This window comes from Falco biarmicus, chromosome 5 (assembly GCF_023638135.1).
Source record: "Falco biarmicus isolate bFalBia1 chromosome 5, bFalBia1.pri, whole genome shotgun sequence".
NCBI lineage: Eukaryota > Metazoa > Chordata > Aves > Falconiformes > Falconidae > Falco > Falco biarmicus.
This window is the reverse complement of record NC_079292.1, coordinates 22,077,116-22,095,259: the sequence shown is the minus strand read 5'-3', so window position 1 is coordinate 22,095,259 and position 18,144 is coordinate 22,077,116. Positions and strand designations below refer to the sequence as shown.

Here is an 18,144-nt window from a genome sequence, read left to right as displayed (position 1 = left end):
AGGAGTGGGTCTGTGCAGACAGACATACTGGAGTAATTGATTGCAGTAATAAACAACTGCTCCAATTACATCAGCCCTGGTGCTGTGCTGATTGCTTTCCAAGCTGCAGGAGCATGTGGCTGTACTCCTGTCTTGCTCAGCTATACTGGGTCAGCTTGTGGCTCCAAGCAGGAGTGATGCTTGCTTTGTGTCCACCCAAGGCTGTTGTCACTCACATTTTTGGGGGATTGGACCAGTGGCTTCCAGCCTTAGCTGGCTGTGGGAAATAGAGCCACCAGGGAAAGGTGGTAGCCCTCAGGATCATGACCCTCCCCAAGAGCAGTGGGCCATACCTAATGTTTTCACTGAGGTAATTTCATAGCAGCGAGTTGAGCACAGAGGAGGCTTCAGCCCAACAGTAGATGGGAGGACCCATCTACTGTCTATTCATGCTCCCAGCACCCTGGTTTTTTAGGCTAACTGCAGCTAACAATGAACTCTGGACTCTTTCCACCTCCCAATTATAGGAGGCAGCAACACATCTCCATCCTTCTAACCATCCCTGGCTGTACCTGCCAGTGCATCACTTTGGGAACATCTCCAGAATCACATCCCCATTAGGACAGAGGGCAGCTGTAGCTACAGGGTATGGAGGAGGTCTGGGGCAGAGGGAGACTGACTTCACTTTGAGACAGAACCCAGCATTAAAATGAGGAGTGGGTATACAACAAACAAATATGGTGTATAACTCCATGCAGCATGGAGCCAGCCATTCTCCTACCCCACAGGCTTATGAACACTCCTTCTCTATATCTTATCAGAGGCTTTTCATTGCTTTTCCTCCTGAGTCACTCCATCACATTGGCCTGGCACACCTCCTCAGGGCAAACTCCAACCCCAGGTGCACAGGACTGAGTTCATGCTTGCACCAACCCCTGAGCAAGACCCCAGTCTACAGCTACAGCACTGCTCCACCAGCCAGTACTTGCTCAGGCAACCAACAGGCTTTACCAAAGATGGTGAGGTAAAGCCCCACCAGAAAAGTACTTTTTGCCCAGGTGCCACTCCCTGTAATGGCACTGGTCAAACTGGGGGTTCCCTGTTCTCCCAGACATGCTTCCTCCAAGCTGCTCTTGGTGGCAAGAAGAACAGCATCCAGCTCCAGACAGACAAGTCCCTGCAGGATATAAGACACTTGCCTCACAGCAATAATTATTGTTGATGATCCTCACAGATGACCTGCCCAGAGCACACTCTTATCAGCATTTGCTGTTCTCCCCAGGACAACATCCACGCAGAAGGGACCTCCCCACAGAATAAATCTTCATTAAGTCCAAAGAACTCAGAGAAAAAAATCTTTATTCAAATAAAAAAAAAAAAAAAGACAGTTGCATAGAAGTATACAGGTGCATTTCTAATTAAAAGGTGCTTTTACAGTAAAAGCTAGAGCAAGAGTTTGCCATTTTAGCCAAAGCAGGCAGCTTGCAACATTCCCCTGGATTAGAAATCCAGATCCTCTGCCTAGGCAGGATGCGTCCCCAACACTAAGTCAGGCACCTATTCAGCTTCACTCATCAATAAACAGCAGTGTGATAAAGCTCAAGACACCCATGCTACGGAAGTGCACTATGAGCGCATAAACTATGCAAGCAGAAAAGGTATAATACGTCAAACAGTAGCATTGCTGTTCAGGACAACCCTTTAGCACCTCCAGGCACTCAGAACCAATTTAGCCTTATGACAGAGGACTGACTTCATTAAGAACAGGCTGCAGTTCATTAGTACTCATCCTCATCAGCCTCATCTTCTCCATCTGCAGAGTCCCTTCCAACCTCCTCATAATCCTTCTCCAGGGCAGCCAGGTCCTCTCTGGCCTCTGAAAACTCCCCCTCCTCCATGCCCTCCCCCACATACCAGTGCACAAAGGCTCGCTTGGCATACATCAGGTCAAACTTGTGGTCCAGACGGGCCCATGCCTCCGCAATGGCCGTGGTGTTGCTCAGCATGCACACAGCCCGCTGCACCTTGGCCAGGTCTCCCCCAGGCACCACCGTGGGAGGCTGGTAGTTGATACCCACCTTAAAGCCTGTGGGGCACCAGTCCACAAACTGGATCGACCGGCGTGTTTTAATGGCTGCAATGGCTGCATTCACATCCTTGGGCACCACGTCACCTCGGTACAGCAGGCAGCACGCCATGTACTTGCCACGGCGTGGGTCACATTTCACCATCTGGTTGGAGAACTCAAAGCAAGCATTGGTGATCTCCGGCACAGACAGCTGCTCATGGTAGGCTTTCTCTGCAGAGATGATGGGTGCATAGGTTGTGAGCGGGAAGTGTATCCGTGGGTAGGGCACCAGGTTGGTCTGGAATTCAATCAGGTCAACATTCAGAGCACCATTGAATCTCAAGGAGGCAGTGACTGACGAGACTATCTGCCCAATCAGCCTGTTGAGGTTGGTGTAGGTGGGACGCTCAATGTCCAGGTTGCGGTTGCAGATGTCATAGATGGCTTCGTTGTCCACCATGAAGGAGCAGTCCGAGTGCTCCAGGGTAGTGTGGGTGGTGAGGATAGAGTTGTAGGGCTCCACCACTGCTGTGGAGACCTGTGGGGCTGGGTACACAGAGAACTCCAGCTTGGACTTCTTGCTGTACTCCACAGAGAGCCGTTCCATGAGAAGGGAGGTGAACCCAGAGCCTGTGCCTCCCCCAAAGCTGTGGAAGACCAGGAATCCTTGGAGGCCACTGCACTGGTCAGCCTGCAGCAGAATAATGTATATTTACTGCTCTCTTAAGGACTAGAATCGCCATCCCAAACAATGCAGCAATAAATTCTGCTTGCTTACTGGCCAGTGTGCACCCAATCCCTACAGTGGATTCACTCAGTATATCACCCTACTGAGCATATTCAGCATACACATGTTAATTGCAGCATTCCCTAGAGGTACTATAGGTAGCTCTATATGGTCAGATGGAAACTCTTGGCAAATTGCCCCATTATCAGCTCAATGCTTATCTCAGCACCTGAGAGGTGATGGGACATAGCATGTGGGTCCTAGAACCCAAGGAGACATCTCAAAAACATTTCACTGACAGGCATCCAAATACATTGTTACAATCTTTCTTCACTCCTGTCAAATGTGGAGTATGGTCTTCCCAGCTTGGCTACCAATGTCCATTTAGTATCAATATCCACAATTGTATGGCTTCCTTGTGGTCAAAAGTCCTTCTCTTCTGTCTGAAGCCTAGTATTGTGTCACTTCATACAAGTATGATATGCAAAGACAGTTGCTTTTAGGACAGATGTACAGGTTCAGATGACCCCTCATTTTAGTGAGGCCCAAACCTAACCAAAGCAGCAGCCACCACCCTCAGAGCTCACATAAAAGGTTTTTTTCTTTAAGACTTTTAGCCCAAACCGAGAGTATAACTACATTGTCCATGGTGTGTTACTTTAAGGGGAAGATTGTCTTTTCTTACCATTTTACGAATTCTGCTGAGGACAGTATCTATAATTTCCTTTCCGATGGTGTAGTGGCCACGGGCATAGTTGTTGGCAGCATCTTCTTTGCCACTGATGAGCTGCTCTGGGTGGAAGAGCGCATGGTAGGTCCCAGTCCTGATCTCATCTACACAAGGAGGAGAGGTCATGGAGAGCAGCACACAGTTAACAGTACATTAGTATGACAGATTAAAACACATAGCAAATCAACCAGGACCCCACATGAAATGACAGTTGTGGTGTGATTAGCTCAGACTGGGAATAATGGAAGGGGTAAGAATAACCTTGTCCAGGCTAATTCTTCAATTTGTCCTCCATCTTTGCCCAGCAGCTACCCTGGGATCCTAACATAATTTGGCTTAGAGTTAGTACACTGCCTACACTTCTGACATTATTGTAGGATTGTGGTTACTACATGCAGCTTGTTTTTCTGCTTGTTGCAAAGCATTTTGAGGTGGCCTGAAGCACCACCTCCATCATCCGCTCTACTGCAAATGGGAGAGGAGACAGAGTGCCTCCAGTGTTGACATGTCTGCTAGATGTACCTGACCCAGCTTCAGGTACCTTATGAAGACGGGCATTAGGAGCTGTTTCTCTGAGCTCCATGCAGTCAGTGAGGTTGTAGGCACCTACAGAGGTTATTTAAAACCACTCTGTCTCGATATTGGATACATTCTTTATTTACTGGCTCACTCACTGGCTTCCTAATTTAATGCCTTAATAAGATGCCGAAAAGTTTAGTGGAGCTAAAACAAGTCCACATTATGTCATTTAATGGAAGGAATAAGTCACACATCCTAGATGGTAAGATAGGAGCAAACACTCAGGGGAAGCCTAGAAGGCAGAAGCAGGTAGATGGATGCAGGTGGCTGGGGGTCATTTCCACCAGTTCTCGGGGGGGGGGGGGGGGGGATAAAATGTTTTCTAGGAAGGTACTCTAAATTCAAGTGCCGCAATTGAGTCAAATGCCCAGAGATCACTACAGAAGATGGAAGGGGAAGTAAAAAGTTTGCAGTAGCAAGACACCCAGTTTCCACAGAACCATGAGATGTGTAGCACCCAAAGATGCTTCACAGGTAGCATTAAGACCAGGTGAGCCACATCAGGTCATAGAAAAATGTAATTCAGTCCAGAGTCACTGAGGTTAATAAACCCACACCACTTTACACCTGCTGAAGATCCTGCTTAAGGCAGCAGGTCTCCTAAAAGGAGAGATCAACTGAAGACAGGCCAGTGTAGTAAGAGTAATAGGTTTGTCACTCCCAGGTCCATTTAGAAATGCAAACTCTGTCTCCTGATGGCTGGAGACATTTTACTGGAGCAGAGAGTGGGAGATGCTGGGCAATACGAGCAGCAAGAAGTAAGAACGGTCAGCAGTCACAGTTAAAGATACAACACACAACCACCCTACTATTACCAATGACAGTGGGCTCCAAGTCTATGAACACTGCCCGGGGCACATGCTTGCCAGATGCTGTCTCACAGAAGAAGGTCTCAAAAGAAGAATCCACTTGTTCAGGCTTTGGCTCTGTCGGTTTCACCTGCTTGGGGCCAGGAATGGTCCCATCCGCCTGTATCCCATGCTCAAGGCAGTACAGCTCCCAGCAGGCATTGCCCATCTGCACGCCAGCCTGCCCGATGTGGATGGAAATGCACTCCCTCTGGAAGGGGAAATGGCTTGTTAAGGAGATTTTTAGACATCCTGTGACTTAGCACTAGCCCCCGCAGTTCTTGTTTGAGCCATTTGCTACTGTGGATGATTAGGGAAACAGGCAGCTTCCACCCACCGCTGGGAGCTGGAGTGAGGATCAAATCACGATCTGCAGGGCAGCTGGACACAGCTGAGCTGCACACATAGCATCCCTAGGAAGTAGTCTCCCAGCCCAGGGGAGAAGGAAGGAAGGAGGCAACGGGCTTCACACTGAGGCAGGAAGTAGCTGAGCAGCACTGCCCACTCGCTCAACCAGCTCTGCCATGGAGTGGAGCAGCTGTCAGTTCCCCAGGTCCCAGAGCAATGGGGCATCAGGGACAACAGCTCCAGGGTCCTTGATAAAAAACACACCCAACAAATAGAAAAATAATTAAAAAAAAAAGCACCACACAGAAAAAACACCCCAGCACGTATAAACCACCAAAAACACACCAAAAAAGAAAACCAAAACACAAACACTGCACCAAGCAGGGAGAAGCCAAGCTTGGGAAAACCACAGCAAAGCTGAGAGTTGCAGCAGGAAACAAGGCTGGAGAAAACCAGCAGTTGCCTGGGGCCAGAACAAGGGCAGGCTCACACCGAGGGGGAGGCTCTGAGTCCTGGTTTAACCAGGTCACCCTCCAGTAGCCTCCAACACCAGGGTAGTATTGAAGGTACTGGCGTCTTTTGGGGACTTTTGATGGTTGCACGCTTCCCTGGATAATTGGCATCTCTGCTGTTTCCATCACCCCAAGATCAAAGCACTGCTGCAGCTATGACAGAGGCTCATGTCCCAGCTCCCAAGCAGACACTCCAATTACTGCCATGCATGGCATGGGGCTGTGCTGCTTCCAGAAGAATCACTATGAAAGGGAGCTGGTAATCCCACCTGGGGATGATAAGCAGTGCAGTGGATCCCATTTGTAGCATTAATGGGCAGCTTGGTTCAGCTCTCACCTCATTTTTGCACCACCACCTAGTCCCACCCAGAGCTGGGGGTCTCCACAGGTAAGCCGAGCTCCAAGTAGCCCACCCCGAGCAGAGCATAACAAATGCCACTGACAGCCCAGCTGTCTCAGGGCTGAGAGGACACTGTGTGTGCACGCCCCTAGGCATAACTATGCTGCCAGAGGGACTCTGTCCCTTGAAAGTCATTACCCTCTTAAGCAATGCTAGACAGTCCTGGGCATTAACCACATGTGGGAGTAGCCATGAGAAGGACACAATGCAACTATTCCCTTCTTGGTCTCCAAGCATGGATGTGCCAAGACATTTCTCAGCCCTCAAACAACTCCAATGGCCACCACATGCCCAGGTCACCCACCATGAAGCTAGAAACCAGCTGGATGAATACTCCTGGTACCACAGAGGGACACCAACTCCTTTACCCACAGCTGACTAAACACCACTTAATCCAGGTCTGGGCTGAGACCACCAGTTCTGCTGGGCGTGGAGGCTGTGTTTAAGTCCTCCCTCTCCGAGTTGATATTTGCACTATGTGGGAAATGCTGACTGCCATTTGCCCATCCCTCTCAGCAAGATGGTTGCAATAGCTCCTTGCCACAGCTTGCAAGGGTCAGTGCCACAGCCGTTTCACCAGTGCTTAGCTGGGGCAGCTGCTCCACTCACTATCCTCTCCCAGCTCTCTAGTCACAGCACCTGCTTCAAGGGAGCACTGGTATTTTCAGCACAGAGAACAGGGGAGGAAGAAAAAAAAAAAAAAAAAAAAAAAAAAAAAAAGAGAAAAAGGGGCCTGCTGGAAGGAAGAAAGTACAGCTTTTTTCTGCAGGTTTTTTTTCCCTCTCAAATATGCCAGAAGGTTTTTTGAGATCTGGGATCTCAAACATTTGCATCAAGATGAACTGCATTTTACAGACTCTGGCTATATGCAGCCTATTGTTGTCCAGCTGATTTTCCCATTGGAAATACTATGTAAATGTTTAACTGTTTTATGGCCAAGACAGACTCAAGAAGTCAGCAGATAAAAGGAAAAGTTCAAAAGCTGGCTCGCTAGGAGTTACTTTGAAGTTTTCTTCCATTTGCAACATGCAAAGGGACACCACCAGATCTTCAACAAATTAGTCTTTTGCATTCACAATGATATGGCAGTTGCATTATTCTTTACAAAAAGTTTCAGCTAGATCAGCCAGCACTGTTCAGGGTTGCAGTTTTTTAGTAGCCAGATCAATCCACTTTAGTTTCACAGCTGCAAACTCTTTAACACAAAGATTAAATTAAAAAGCTAGAAGGAAGAGGGACTTTATTCATTTAGTATCTAATCCCAAGGGTTTGTAACAGACAAAGGCAACATGGCAGCTCACTCCTAAAGAAAAAAAACCCTAAAGGTCTCTGCAAGTTGTACTAGTTCCCTGTGGCAGTGGAAGGGTTGAAGTGTTAAACTTTGGGAAAAGGACTAGTAGTGTCAAAAATTTAAGCTTTAGTCTATCACATAGTTGTGTACTGAGGTACAGTGGTGCCCCCAAAAAAGTAAACCCAACTTGCACTAAAGAGGCAGAAACTTTGCAGCTCTACAGACCCACCTCAGGAACTGCAAACTCAGAACAAAAAGCAGCAAGAGGCCACTTAAATAGCTCTTCTCCAACCAAGTCCCTCACTTTTCCCTTATAAGGAGCAAACATTGAATCAATAAACCATAAGGTAATCAGCAATGAAACAAAGCTGTTTGGAATTAACATCCCCAAGAGAAAGGAGAGAGAAAGCAAGCAAGCTGTTTAGCTCAGAACACTTGGAAAATATACAATCTATATTTTAAGTTTAGACAAATACAAGGCATGCTCTTACCATGATGAGACTGGAGGCTTGCTAAGATCTAAGCAAAACAGCTGCTGCCCCTGCCTCTCCCTGCAACTTTATAGCCCAGGAAGGCTTGACTCCACCTGAATATAAAGAAGCTTTCTGCTAGCTTAAAGGAGCAGAGCTCCTTTTCCTTTGCATCCCTAGAAACAGCAAGGGATAAAATGATCTATTACTGTCTAGCTGGTGTGATCTCTGTGATTAAACAGCCTTGGGTGCAGTGCAATGTGAGTGGTTTTTTCTTTTTCCAAAGAGCCTCAGCTGGGGGGGGAAATAAAAATAGATGCCAACGTTTGGGTTATCCTAAAAAGAAGGAAACTCTGGGGAAGTTTGTCTGCCCTCGTGTAATTCACTTTATCTAGCAGAAACAATCTTCTCCTTATCATTATTCAGAGTACTGCTGCTGATACACTCTATTTTGCCTATTTTTAGACACAAACCTGCAAATTTTGGTCTTTCTTCCATATGTTCAATGACCTTCATGGGAATCTGCTGACTTTTGCACCTCTGGGACATTCGGGTGCAGGCTCAGACCCTCTGTTTGCCTTACCTGGTGACTATGAAGTGTTCATTTTGCCCTCTTGTCAGGAGCTGACATAAGGACTCTGAGCCAGTTTTGGCCCCATCCTGCAAATGGGTAGGTATATCTTTAAGACTGCTCTGAATCTGCCCTTAAGTCTCAGTAGTGCCTGTGTGGTTACTAGCAGCAGATAGGTAAGAGTGGTTAGTAGTAACTTGTTTACTAATTCCCTTATTTACCTCTTCATTCTCTCATTAAATGGTTCCCAAACCTTCTTTAGCTCAGCCATAGTTGCAACAGGTTGACAGCGCTGGGACTGAGGGAGATAACCTTGTCACAGACTGTGTCAGTATGAGTGAGCACCAGCCATTCAAGGGCAGGAAGTTTTCACTCTCTCTGTTCTGCATTTGTGAAACTCTCTGCTTACTGGGTCCACCTTGGGCTTCCCAGTACAAGACAGACATTGATATACTACAGCAGGTCCAGTGTAGACTGCCAAGCTGGTCAGATTTGGAGTATGGGATGTAGGAGGACAGGGTAAGTGCTGGGCTGGTTGATCCTTGAGAAGGGGACACCTTTCAACTCACCATGAAGGTGGTCAGCTAATGGAGCAGGAGCAGATACTGAAGCATATGGGGGAATTTTCATCCCTGAATGTATTCAAAATTCACCTGCGCAAGTCCTCAAGCAACCTGTTCTAAGTTGACCTCAAGGTTTTTTTAGGAGGGAAGATTAACCCTCTGGCCAAGGACCTGTATGCAGCAACCTGATTGTAAGAACATTCCCAGACAAAGGGTAAATATCTTTAGAGAAGCTTTATTTCCCTTTGTACTGTCAGTACTGTGTATGGGCTTAGCTGAGTCAGCTGAGCCTGGAGCATGGAGGGTATTCAACCCCCAGCTCTACTGAGGCATGGGGACAAGACTGCAGCCTTGGTGGACAAAGACATAAGCTGACCTGCAAGAGGAAGCCACCTATGTGAACATCTCTCCTCCACCAGCATGTTCATCCCAACCTCTGCCTCTGAGGGGAGATGGGAGCATTACCCAGCTCCTGCTTGGGGCTATGCCATGGATTTAGGGAATTCAAGCCAAGCAGGTTGGGCACACAGCTCTGCCTGTTTTGGAAGTGAGGGAATTCAACCATAATTGGGTCAGGCGAGGTTCTTTTGTTAGATAGAGCATCATGCAAACACTGCTGCCACCGTTGTGGCCTCCAAATATCTGCTGGGAATAAAGGTGGCCTCTGAGTATAGAGAAGCTATTTATTTCTGGCTTAACCAAGATCTTACCAAAATGTGTGCACCAAGCCTGCCAGTCAGACAAGGTCTTCTCTTTCTAAGAGGCATCTGTTCCTCAATAAGAAAAGAGAAAATGAGGAACTCGAGGAGTTCAGAGCATAAAGCATTTATTCGTGAAATTATGTGGTTTTGGTAAACCCAAGTAAAAAATTTTGGGGTCTGATTTCTGTCCTTCTTGGGAAATGGAAAGCAAAAGAGAAGATTGCTATAGTCTGATGGTGACAGAGACAACCTGCCTGCAATCTCAGCTCCAAGACATATTTAGAACACTGACGAGAAGGACAGAGACCACCCCCCACAGAGGACCTGCTGCTGCAGCTCCGAGCCTTTTTATAGCCAGACCTCACAGCTGCTGCCTCCTTCTTCCCACTCCCACATCCTAAATATTGCCTCCTCGCCCTCCCTGGTCTTCCTGTTGCTGTCCCCTCCATGTGGTCTGGCACCAGCTGCTGTTCGCCTCTGTGAAGCAAATCCTTACCCACGAGGATGTGGGTGGTGTCCCAAAACATGCTGGCTGAGTGTCCTGAGATGGAAGGGAGAAGTGATCTGTGGCCATGCTCTGGGCAAGCACTTGACTCACCAGGCTGCTGAGGAAGAGAGAAGGCACTGGGTTTCCTGTGCCACTTTGGAGAATGGCACTTATATGTTATCCTTCAGGCCTATCACTTGCTTTTTGTTAGAGGTGCCCCCATGGAATCAAAATATTTTGGCCCTGGGAAGAGAAAATATTTAATTCAATATTAATTGTTGGTATTGCTGAAGCAGGAAAAAGAGGAGGGAAAAATCTCACTTCGCTTCAGGCAGAGACAAATGTGGAATTTTTTTGTATTTTTGGCTTGTTGATTGAACTGAAAAAATAGTGATTCATGTAGTTCCAAAATCCACAATTTGTGAAATAATTTGCTCCCATGTTTAATTGTTCACCTAGTTAAATTTGCTCCCTGTTTCACATGTGAATTTCCCTAGCATCGGCTTCCAGCCACTAGCTCTCATTATGCCTTTTTCTGGGAAGTACAAGTTGCCAGCTTTCCACACCCTCATCCCCCTGACGGCAGTTGTTGTCTTTTCAAGTGAATTCAGTGCTGGCCGAATATGCAGAACAACAGTCCTAGAGATCTCCATCCTCCACTTCAGCCTGAACTGCCAGATTCCATTCCACAGCAGGTCTCCATCTGCCTCTGCTGTCCTCCAGAAGCATAAAGCCACTAACATCATTAATGGGAACTCCCCAGTGACCTAGGCAAACCTGGGCTCACCTCACGTAACACCACTATCCAATAACAAGCCTCTGACAGGGGAGAAACTTGGTGCGTGCCAGTGGTTCCCAAAGCTCAGATGGCAGTGAGCACATATCTCACAAGTTTGTTGTGACCCTCAGGAGCTTTGGTGGCCATCACATGTTGGCCCTGCAAATTTTTGTGTGGCCTTCAGCTTCATGACTGATGAGCAAATGAGGAACCTCCCAAGGGGCACCCACTTATTGATGGGCCAACTACTCCTCTGGATACCCCTGCTTCTCCTTGTAGGGAGGCATCAGTCCACTGTTACCCTAATTTAGGTTTGCCAGGGCTGACTTTGAAGCACTGCTCGTGATAGCGGTTGTCCTTTATCTATCATGCAGTGAGGCCCCAACCTCAGCTTAGGCATCTGTTACTGATAACAAGGGATGATTTATCTGAGCATGAGCCTGCATATCTTAGCATTTCACTGTGTGTTTCTGTCCATGCACGGTTTGTTTTTATACTGCTCCTTGGTGTCAGCCCTTTCTGCTTCATGCATGTAAAGGATGCAAGCAGGGGCAATTCCACTTGCTTTGCTTATAAGGTTTCTTACCCCTCCCCTAATGTACAGATTTAGTTTCAGCCAAACTCCATCTCCAAACACGTCCTTGTGGTGTCAGACAGTAGAACAACTTAGATGCAGGGGGATCCATTCAGATACACTCACAAAAAAAAAAAAAAAAGAATTAAACTTGCCACAAAAGTAAATTACTAATACAGTACTGTCAAAAGAAGCATTCGGCATCAGTAGGAACTTTTGGCATTCTCTATCATAATGCAAAAAGTTACAGCAAAAAGTGATTAAAACCCATTTCAAGGCTTTCATTTCAAGGCTATCAGGATGGGATGTTTTGACAATCCAATTTCTCCCCTACTCCCCTCATTTTTCTTTCCAAATAAAACACTGGCAGACTTATCCCATTCTGGTTGACGGCTCAATGGGAGTGGAAATGCATATTTCAGCAGAACATAGTTCCAGCAGAATTCCCCCAACCAGCTCTGCCTCAAAGCTATTCCTGTAACCAAGGGTGGAGAAAGCACCATCTCTTTATTTGTGTCTGCACAGCTGTGCTTCTCCTCTGCATTCCCTAAAGCAGATAGGAACCAGCTGTGGGGTACAGACTTCTTTGTGGTGGGGTTAGGCTATAGAAATAGTGAGTGTGCAAGGATATATTATCTATTCTCCAGTTGCAAAGGGTTATTTCTACTCTTCTCCTTTTAATTGTCTTTGGAGTAATGAGGTAAATGCTTTAAGGAAAAGCTTTCTTCTATAGTAATTTGAAGAAAGATGGACTTTAATGAGTTTCAGGGTGGCTGTGTCAGGCAAAGGTTTACTACCCAGTGCCCTGCTCCCAACTGTGGTCACCAGCAGCTGCTTGGAGAAGCGTAACGGGCTGGGAAAATGTATACAACACACCCCCTGAAGTCTCTCCCCTGATTTTTATTCAGTTCAGGGACTTGCCGAACTGCACATGGTTTCTACATACTCAATAATTCTCAATGCATTTCCCTGCCATCAGTTTGTCTCGTGCCCCTGAATATTGTCCAACATTAGTGTCAGCTCACAGGCACTTCTAATTTCAATTTATTCAGCAGGACTCCAGGTAACTAACTTACTGCTGTGTGACTTGTTTTCATCTTTCCAATACCCATTTTTTTTTTTCTTGATCTCTCTCTTGCATTTCCCTGTCTACAAAGCTGAAACCATCTCATCAGTCAAGACAGTGTGTATGTGCACAAGCTTGTTGAAGAAACTGAGTCGTGTCTTTCTCTCTGCCAATAAAGTGATGTTACCTTGTTCTGCAAAAAATCCTAGAAGCTCTCTGCTGTCTTGGTATGCAACCCTACTACCAGTCTTGCAAGTTTTTGTTTTAATCAAAGAGACTGAGCCAGAATCCCCATCATTCACTAGGGCGTTGCTGTTAGTCCTCACCATGGAACTGCCTGGTGCATTTCAGCATTGATTCAACTCATTAGTGACCCTCTACAAAGGGCCCTTCTCAGAGGGACTTTTCACTCCCACCTGTCTGTGCATGGGAAGCATCTAGAGCAAAGACAGGATTAGAAAGGTTCTTAACCAAATTCATGACCCGTTTAAGAGTTCAGCCTTAGTGCTTCCGTTCATGTTTAATGTCAGAGTACCAACACAGCCTTTAGTGGGGTTGAAAATTGAATCTTTGCATCAAGTGCTTTAGAAGAATTAGGCTTGAACACTGAGGCTTAATTTGAATTATTTGGATTAATTTAAATGTGTGGAGTACAGGGATCAGTTGCATGGCTGGAAAAGGTAGGTAGACATATTTGAGTGTCCAGGCTGTTCTTGGCTTCACGGGATCTTCTCATTCCTGCACATTTCTCTGCTCCCTTATGGAAAAGCATTGTTTTGGAGCTGCTGAAAGTAAATTCATAGCAGTGTCAAAAGGGTGTTGTAGCTAGAGACCTGTTCCCCTGCTGTGCTGAGCTGTGCGAAGAAGTTTTGAGCAAGAGCCTTTCCCATCGCCACAGACAAACCTCATAGATGACTGACAATTCTGATTACTTGCAGTTCACAGGGCTTTTGTAATGGTCCCAAATCTCTGACAATGATACATGCTGTCATTAAGCCTACATAAACAATCATTTCAAAGTTGTAAAAGCAAATCACTTTTTCCTTCATCTTCTGAAGGTTGCAATGCATTGTAAAAATACACGTAGGGCTGTGCTGGCTTTTTTATATTGGTCAGCTCTCTGGCTAAGACAAAACACAAGTGAGGTCCAACTGTAATGTTTGTAGAAGGTGCAAGGAGTGAAAACAGAAGAGCAGAGTGACTTGGATTATCCAAACTGATTTGCTTTTGCTTTTTTTCTTTTTCTCTCTCTCTAAAGGGAGTCAATTCTGCATGGCGTGCAACCATTGAGAAATGCATCACTTGAGGCTTACAGCAGCAGTTTGGCCAGCTTGGGTATCTCATAAGCCTCGTGGAAGAGATGTGAAACCTTTCATGAGTTCATTGTGTCACTTGGCAGAGTTTCTGTCGTGGCTGTGAACCACATGCATTATCAAACTTAATGCCTGCTGACTACCTGGAATGCAAGAGCGATTTTCATGTAGTTTTACTTATTTTCTAGGGTTTTTTTTCTAGATGAAAATACAAGACAGGTTGGTGTTTTGGTTTTGGGTTTTTTTTTTAATGGCTCTGAATACTGATGGTGACACACACGCTAATCATGTGCAATTTATGGCCTAAGGTTTTATAGCACTATAAATGTCTAAGCTGCCTCGAATCCTCCAGATGACTACTTTCGAAGTAGTGTAAGTGCTTAAAAGAGCAACATTGCCAAATGTATAAAATTCTACAAAATAACTTGATGCTTTGAATCCTGAAAGAGATTGGTGTCAATGAGGTGTGCTTTAATATTTGCCTAATTAAGTCTGCTTGTTTGAGAACCACAAGGCTTTAACGCATGTGTTACTAATCCCCTGCCTAATCCAAAAAATCTTTCCAAAAGGGAATAGTCCTAACAAGACAGACATTTAGGTCAATAGAGTCTCTACTACTCCTTGCTGAGAGTGGGGAGAAGAAAGCCTAGCAGGCAAAAGCCCTCCTTTGAGCAAAATATTTTCTGGTCTTGAAGATGCAGAATGGAGCATAGCTCAAACTCAAGATTTCTCCTGGAGCACCACGACCTTCCGAAAATGTAGTGAAACTGTTTTGCAAACCCTTGACAGCACTTGCAAGCAGGTAGGTGCTGTAGCATCAGTGGGATTCTCACCACCCTCTTAGCAAGCCCCTGAAAGGCTGTGCCTTGTCAGTAATTCTAATTGTGTACCACTCATGAGATCCCACAGATACTATATGGACATAACCTTGAACCATTATTTGCCTTTGATGGGCATTGGGCTGCCCAAGTCCATCTTCAGTGGTGTAAACAGCCTCAAACACAGCCTCGGTGGTGCAAACAGCCTCAGATACTACCAGGGACTCAGCCATAAAGTCAGGATGTAGCCTGAAGCAAGGCAAAGCTTCTGTCCTGACCATCACCAAAGAGCACACCAACCAGTGTTGAGCTAAATGCCTGACTTTGAGATAATATCTTTATATAGCATCCTAAATCAACTTATGCTTATTAAAATTCCAAGCTCTGGTGAGCGCATAAACTGCACAAGTAGCAGGGCTATGCAGCTGCTAAGTCTCATGCATAAGTGAGGGGAAGAAGACATAGGGTGAGGCTGGCGTGTCTAGCTGAAGACTCTTGCTCATGTGCTGATTGGCAGTCATGTACCCTTCCTGCCCAGTGCTTGCCCTCATAGCTGCCTGTGACGAGAAGCTGGGGATCCCCTTGGGCACGATGTCTCCAGTCTGGTAGGCTCTGCCATACAGCAGAGCGAGAGAGGAACGTGTCAGAAACAGGATCTCCTTAGTGTCAGGAAGGATTTTCTTGTGCAGCCTCTGGCTCCTCTGATGAAATCATTGTGGTTGCTACTGCCCCTCAGCAGGGAATGGGAACTGTGAAAAGGTTTCTTTCACAGTGTCTTGGTTTGCCTCTTCCCTGGTCCTACTCAGGGGTTCTGCTTTTCCATCTCTGCCAGACAGAGTGGTGTGCAGATGGACAGTGCAGTACTGCCTCAAACATGGGGTCCAACTACAAGGCCCCACTCCCATAATCAAGCAAATCAATAAGCTCCTCTGGGTCCTTCATTAGTGAGAGAGGACTGAGGGGCAGCTGTCCAGAGCATCCATTTAGCTCCAGAGCCCACAGTCACTGGAGAGATACCAAAAATCGGGGGAAACCTAATCAAGAGGATTACAAGACACATGCAATGGATCCCTGAGCTTGACTGGCTTCTTAGCTTTCCTAAAATGTTTGCACCAGAAATCCTGTTTCTTACAGCGAGGTTCTTCCCTCTTCTGAGCTGTGGCACATACTTTGAGGTTCCCCTTTGTCTTTCACTGTTCAACAGATCCTGTGACTACTGTGGATATGAGTTCAAGTTGGATATGAGTTGTAGGGGACTCACTGTAATGTAAATTAATTTAATATAAAGACCTAAGACCCTCGTATAGAAAGGTAACAGTTGCTCTGATTTTCAGTCTACTCCTTGCTCTGCTCCTCTCTTTCCTCTGCCACCTGACCTCCTTTTTACTACAGTCTCCAGCAAACATATTTCATTATGGCTGAAATTCGGATTGGTGTCCACTGTTCTACTTTTACAGTGAACCCCATGTCAATGGGAAGGGAGATGCTGCCAACAATCTGGGACTGCTGCACCCCTGGGAAGGTAATGTTAGATTTGGACTCTGATTGATGAAACTTCCAAAATGGCAGATGAAGCTCGGTGAGTGCAGAGCAGAGGCAACCTGAGTTCTGTCATGCTTCTGCTGCTTGAAGATGGATGGAGACTTTGTCTTGAACATGCAACTGAAAAGCAAAGACAGGTGGGTGCAAAAGAGTTGATAATAAGGCAGACCTGGCTCTGCTCAAGTTCAGATTTCAGGGTGCATTTCCCTCCCTAGCCTGGCCACAGCTCAGTGCAATCGTGATTGACTCCAAATGAAGTGTGGCCTTCAAAAATCTACATTTGGATTGAATGCTCCTCTGTACCAGTTTCTTGGAACGCCTTCTATTGCCTTCTGGTCATTCAGATCTAAGCTGTAGCTCTGCAAATCGACTTGAAGACAGGGAGACTTGCCAGCTTCCAGAGGCAGCTCCACACTGACCTCCCAGCCCACCCTGGGACACTTGGACTCCACAGGAGACAAGAAGGCCAGGTCATAGATCTATGATATCACTAACCACAACTTGGATACCCAGCATCCCACTTGTACCTGCTGATAGGATGGTGTCCTCTCCCATCACATCCTTGGTTTAACGGAGCCTTCAGTATTGACTTCACCAAGAGAGTCACATCTGGTGACCACATCCTTGGATATGCTTTGCACTCATGACCTACCTATCTATAGTTGCAGCAGAGAAGGCCCACCACAAGCACTTCTCAGATCAGCGATGTCTGTACTGAGTTCTCCAACTGCATGGAAAAGTAATTTGATAAGTCTGTGGCTCACTGCCTGCTGTACTGAGGGGGATACAGTGCTCAGGGATGCAGCTGCGGTCACTGCAGAATGCAAAAAACAGGAGGTCTTTTTTTGAAAAGACAGGAAGCTTTTCAAAAGCAGGAGGACACCAGTTTGTGGATGGCTGTTGCAGAAACCAGGGTCCAGCTGAGCAGGGGAGGTCACTGAGGTAGGAGGCAGCTGTGAAGGAGGACTGGAAAGACGTGAAAGAATTTGATTGGTAGAGATGAAGTGTATGAATGTCTGAAGCATACTGAATGTCTATCAGTAACTATAAGCCAATATAAATTAAATACCAAGTGAGGCAATACAAGTTGCTAAATCTAGTTTAGGTTTGAACAAAAATAGAAACTTAACAGTTTTGTCATGTTAAGTCTGCACTGGAATAAAATAAGCAAAATAATTCCCTTTGCTTTGGCATAATATCAGTGCTGAGTCTGACTCCTCTGGCACACTGCTGAGAGCAAGCCTGGTGTATTGGGTATGCTTATTCTTTTTCCCATCCCAACAGTATATTTCAAAATAGAAGTACAACTTCTTTCTAAAACCTTCAAATCTTTGTCTCGCATATGGTTATGTTAAGCCTTTTGGCAGGCTGCTACTTTCAGCTTAAAGAGGGGGCATCTACTTCTCCAAATCAAGCCACAGGTTCCACTTCAAAAGCTAGATTTGTTTTTTAGTATCTCTGAAGAATCCATTTCTGATTCATTATTAAAATACAGCCAAGTCAGTCGAATACCTTGTGCATATGTGGGGGTTTTAATGGATTTCAAAGAATTTCATCCAACTGCTACAGAGAAGTTGAGATCAACCTGTGATTGAAATGAACATGATCAACTAACTGTAAAAGGCTATTCCAGCATAGCTTCCTGGAGTGCCAGCATTGTTAAAAAGGGAGATCTTTCTGCCAAAACTGTCTGATCTAAAGGCAGATTTGTGCTCCAGTACCCAGAAGTATCCAGAGATACTTCCAATTTATAAGCAATTATAAATCATAACCCACCCC

The 18,144-nt window shown here is 46.0% G+C and overlaps 1 protein-coding gene across 1 annotated transcript; it reads right to left on the bottom strand.

The window, feature by feature from the left end:
- Window positions 1-1,402: 1,402 nt before the first annotated feature.
- On the bottom strand, window positions 1,403-8,037 carry LOC130150786 (tubulin alpha-3 chain). Its single transcript, XM_056342045.1, has 4 exons — window positions 7,974-8,037; window positions 4,899-5,142; window positions 3,460-3,608; window positions 1,403-2,738 (listed from the first exon to the last, which is right to left on the bottom strand). Exons 1-4 carry the CDS (start codon window positions 7,974-7,976, stop codon window positions 1,758-1,760), a joined length of 1,377 nt encoding a protein of 458 aa, XP_056198020.1. The 5' UTR covers window positions 7,977-8,037; the 3' UTR covers window positions 1,403-1,757.
- Window positions 8,038-18,144: the final 10,107 nt, after the last annotated feature.

Bases quoted from the DNA above. Each gene is read 5' to 3' on its own strand.
- LOC130150786 (XM_056342045.1), bottom strand. The intron at 3,609-4,898 runs GTAATAGTAGGG...CTCCTTGTGTAG, and splicing joins CTTGGAGCCCACTGTCATTG to ATGAGATCAGGACTGGGACC. The intron at 2,739-3,459 runs GTAAGAAAAGAC...ATTCTGCTGCAG, and splicing joins TCAGCAGAATTCGTAAAATG to GCTGACCAGTGCAGTGGCCT.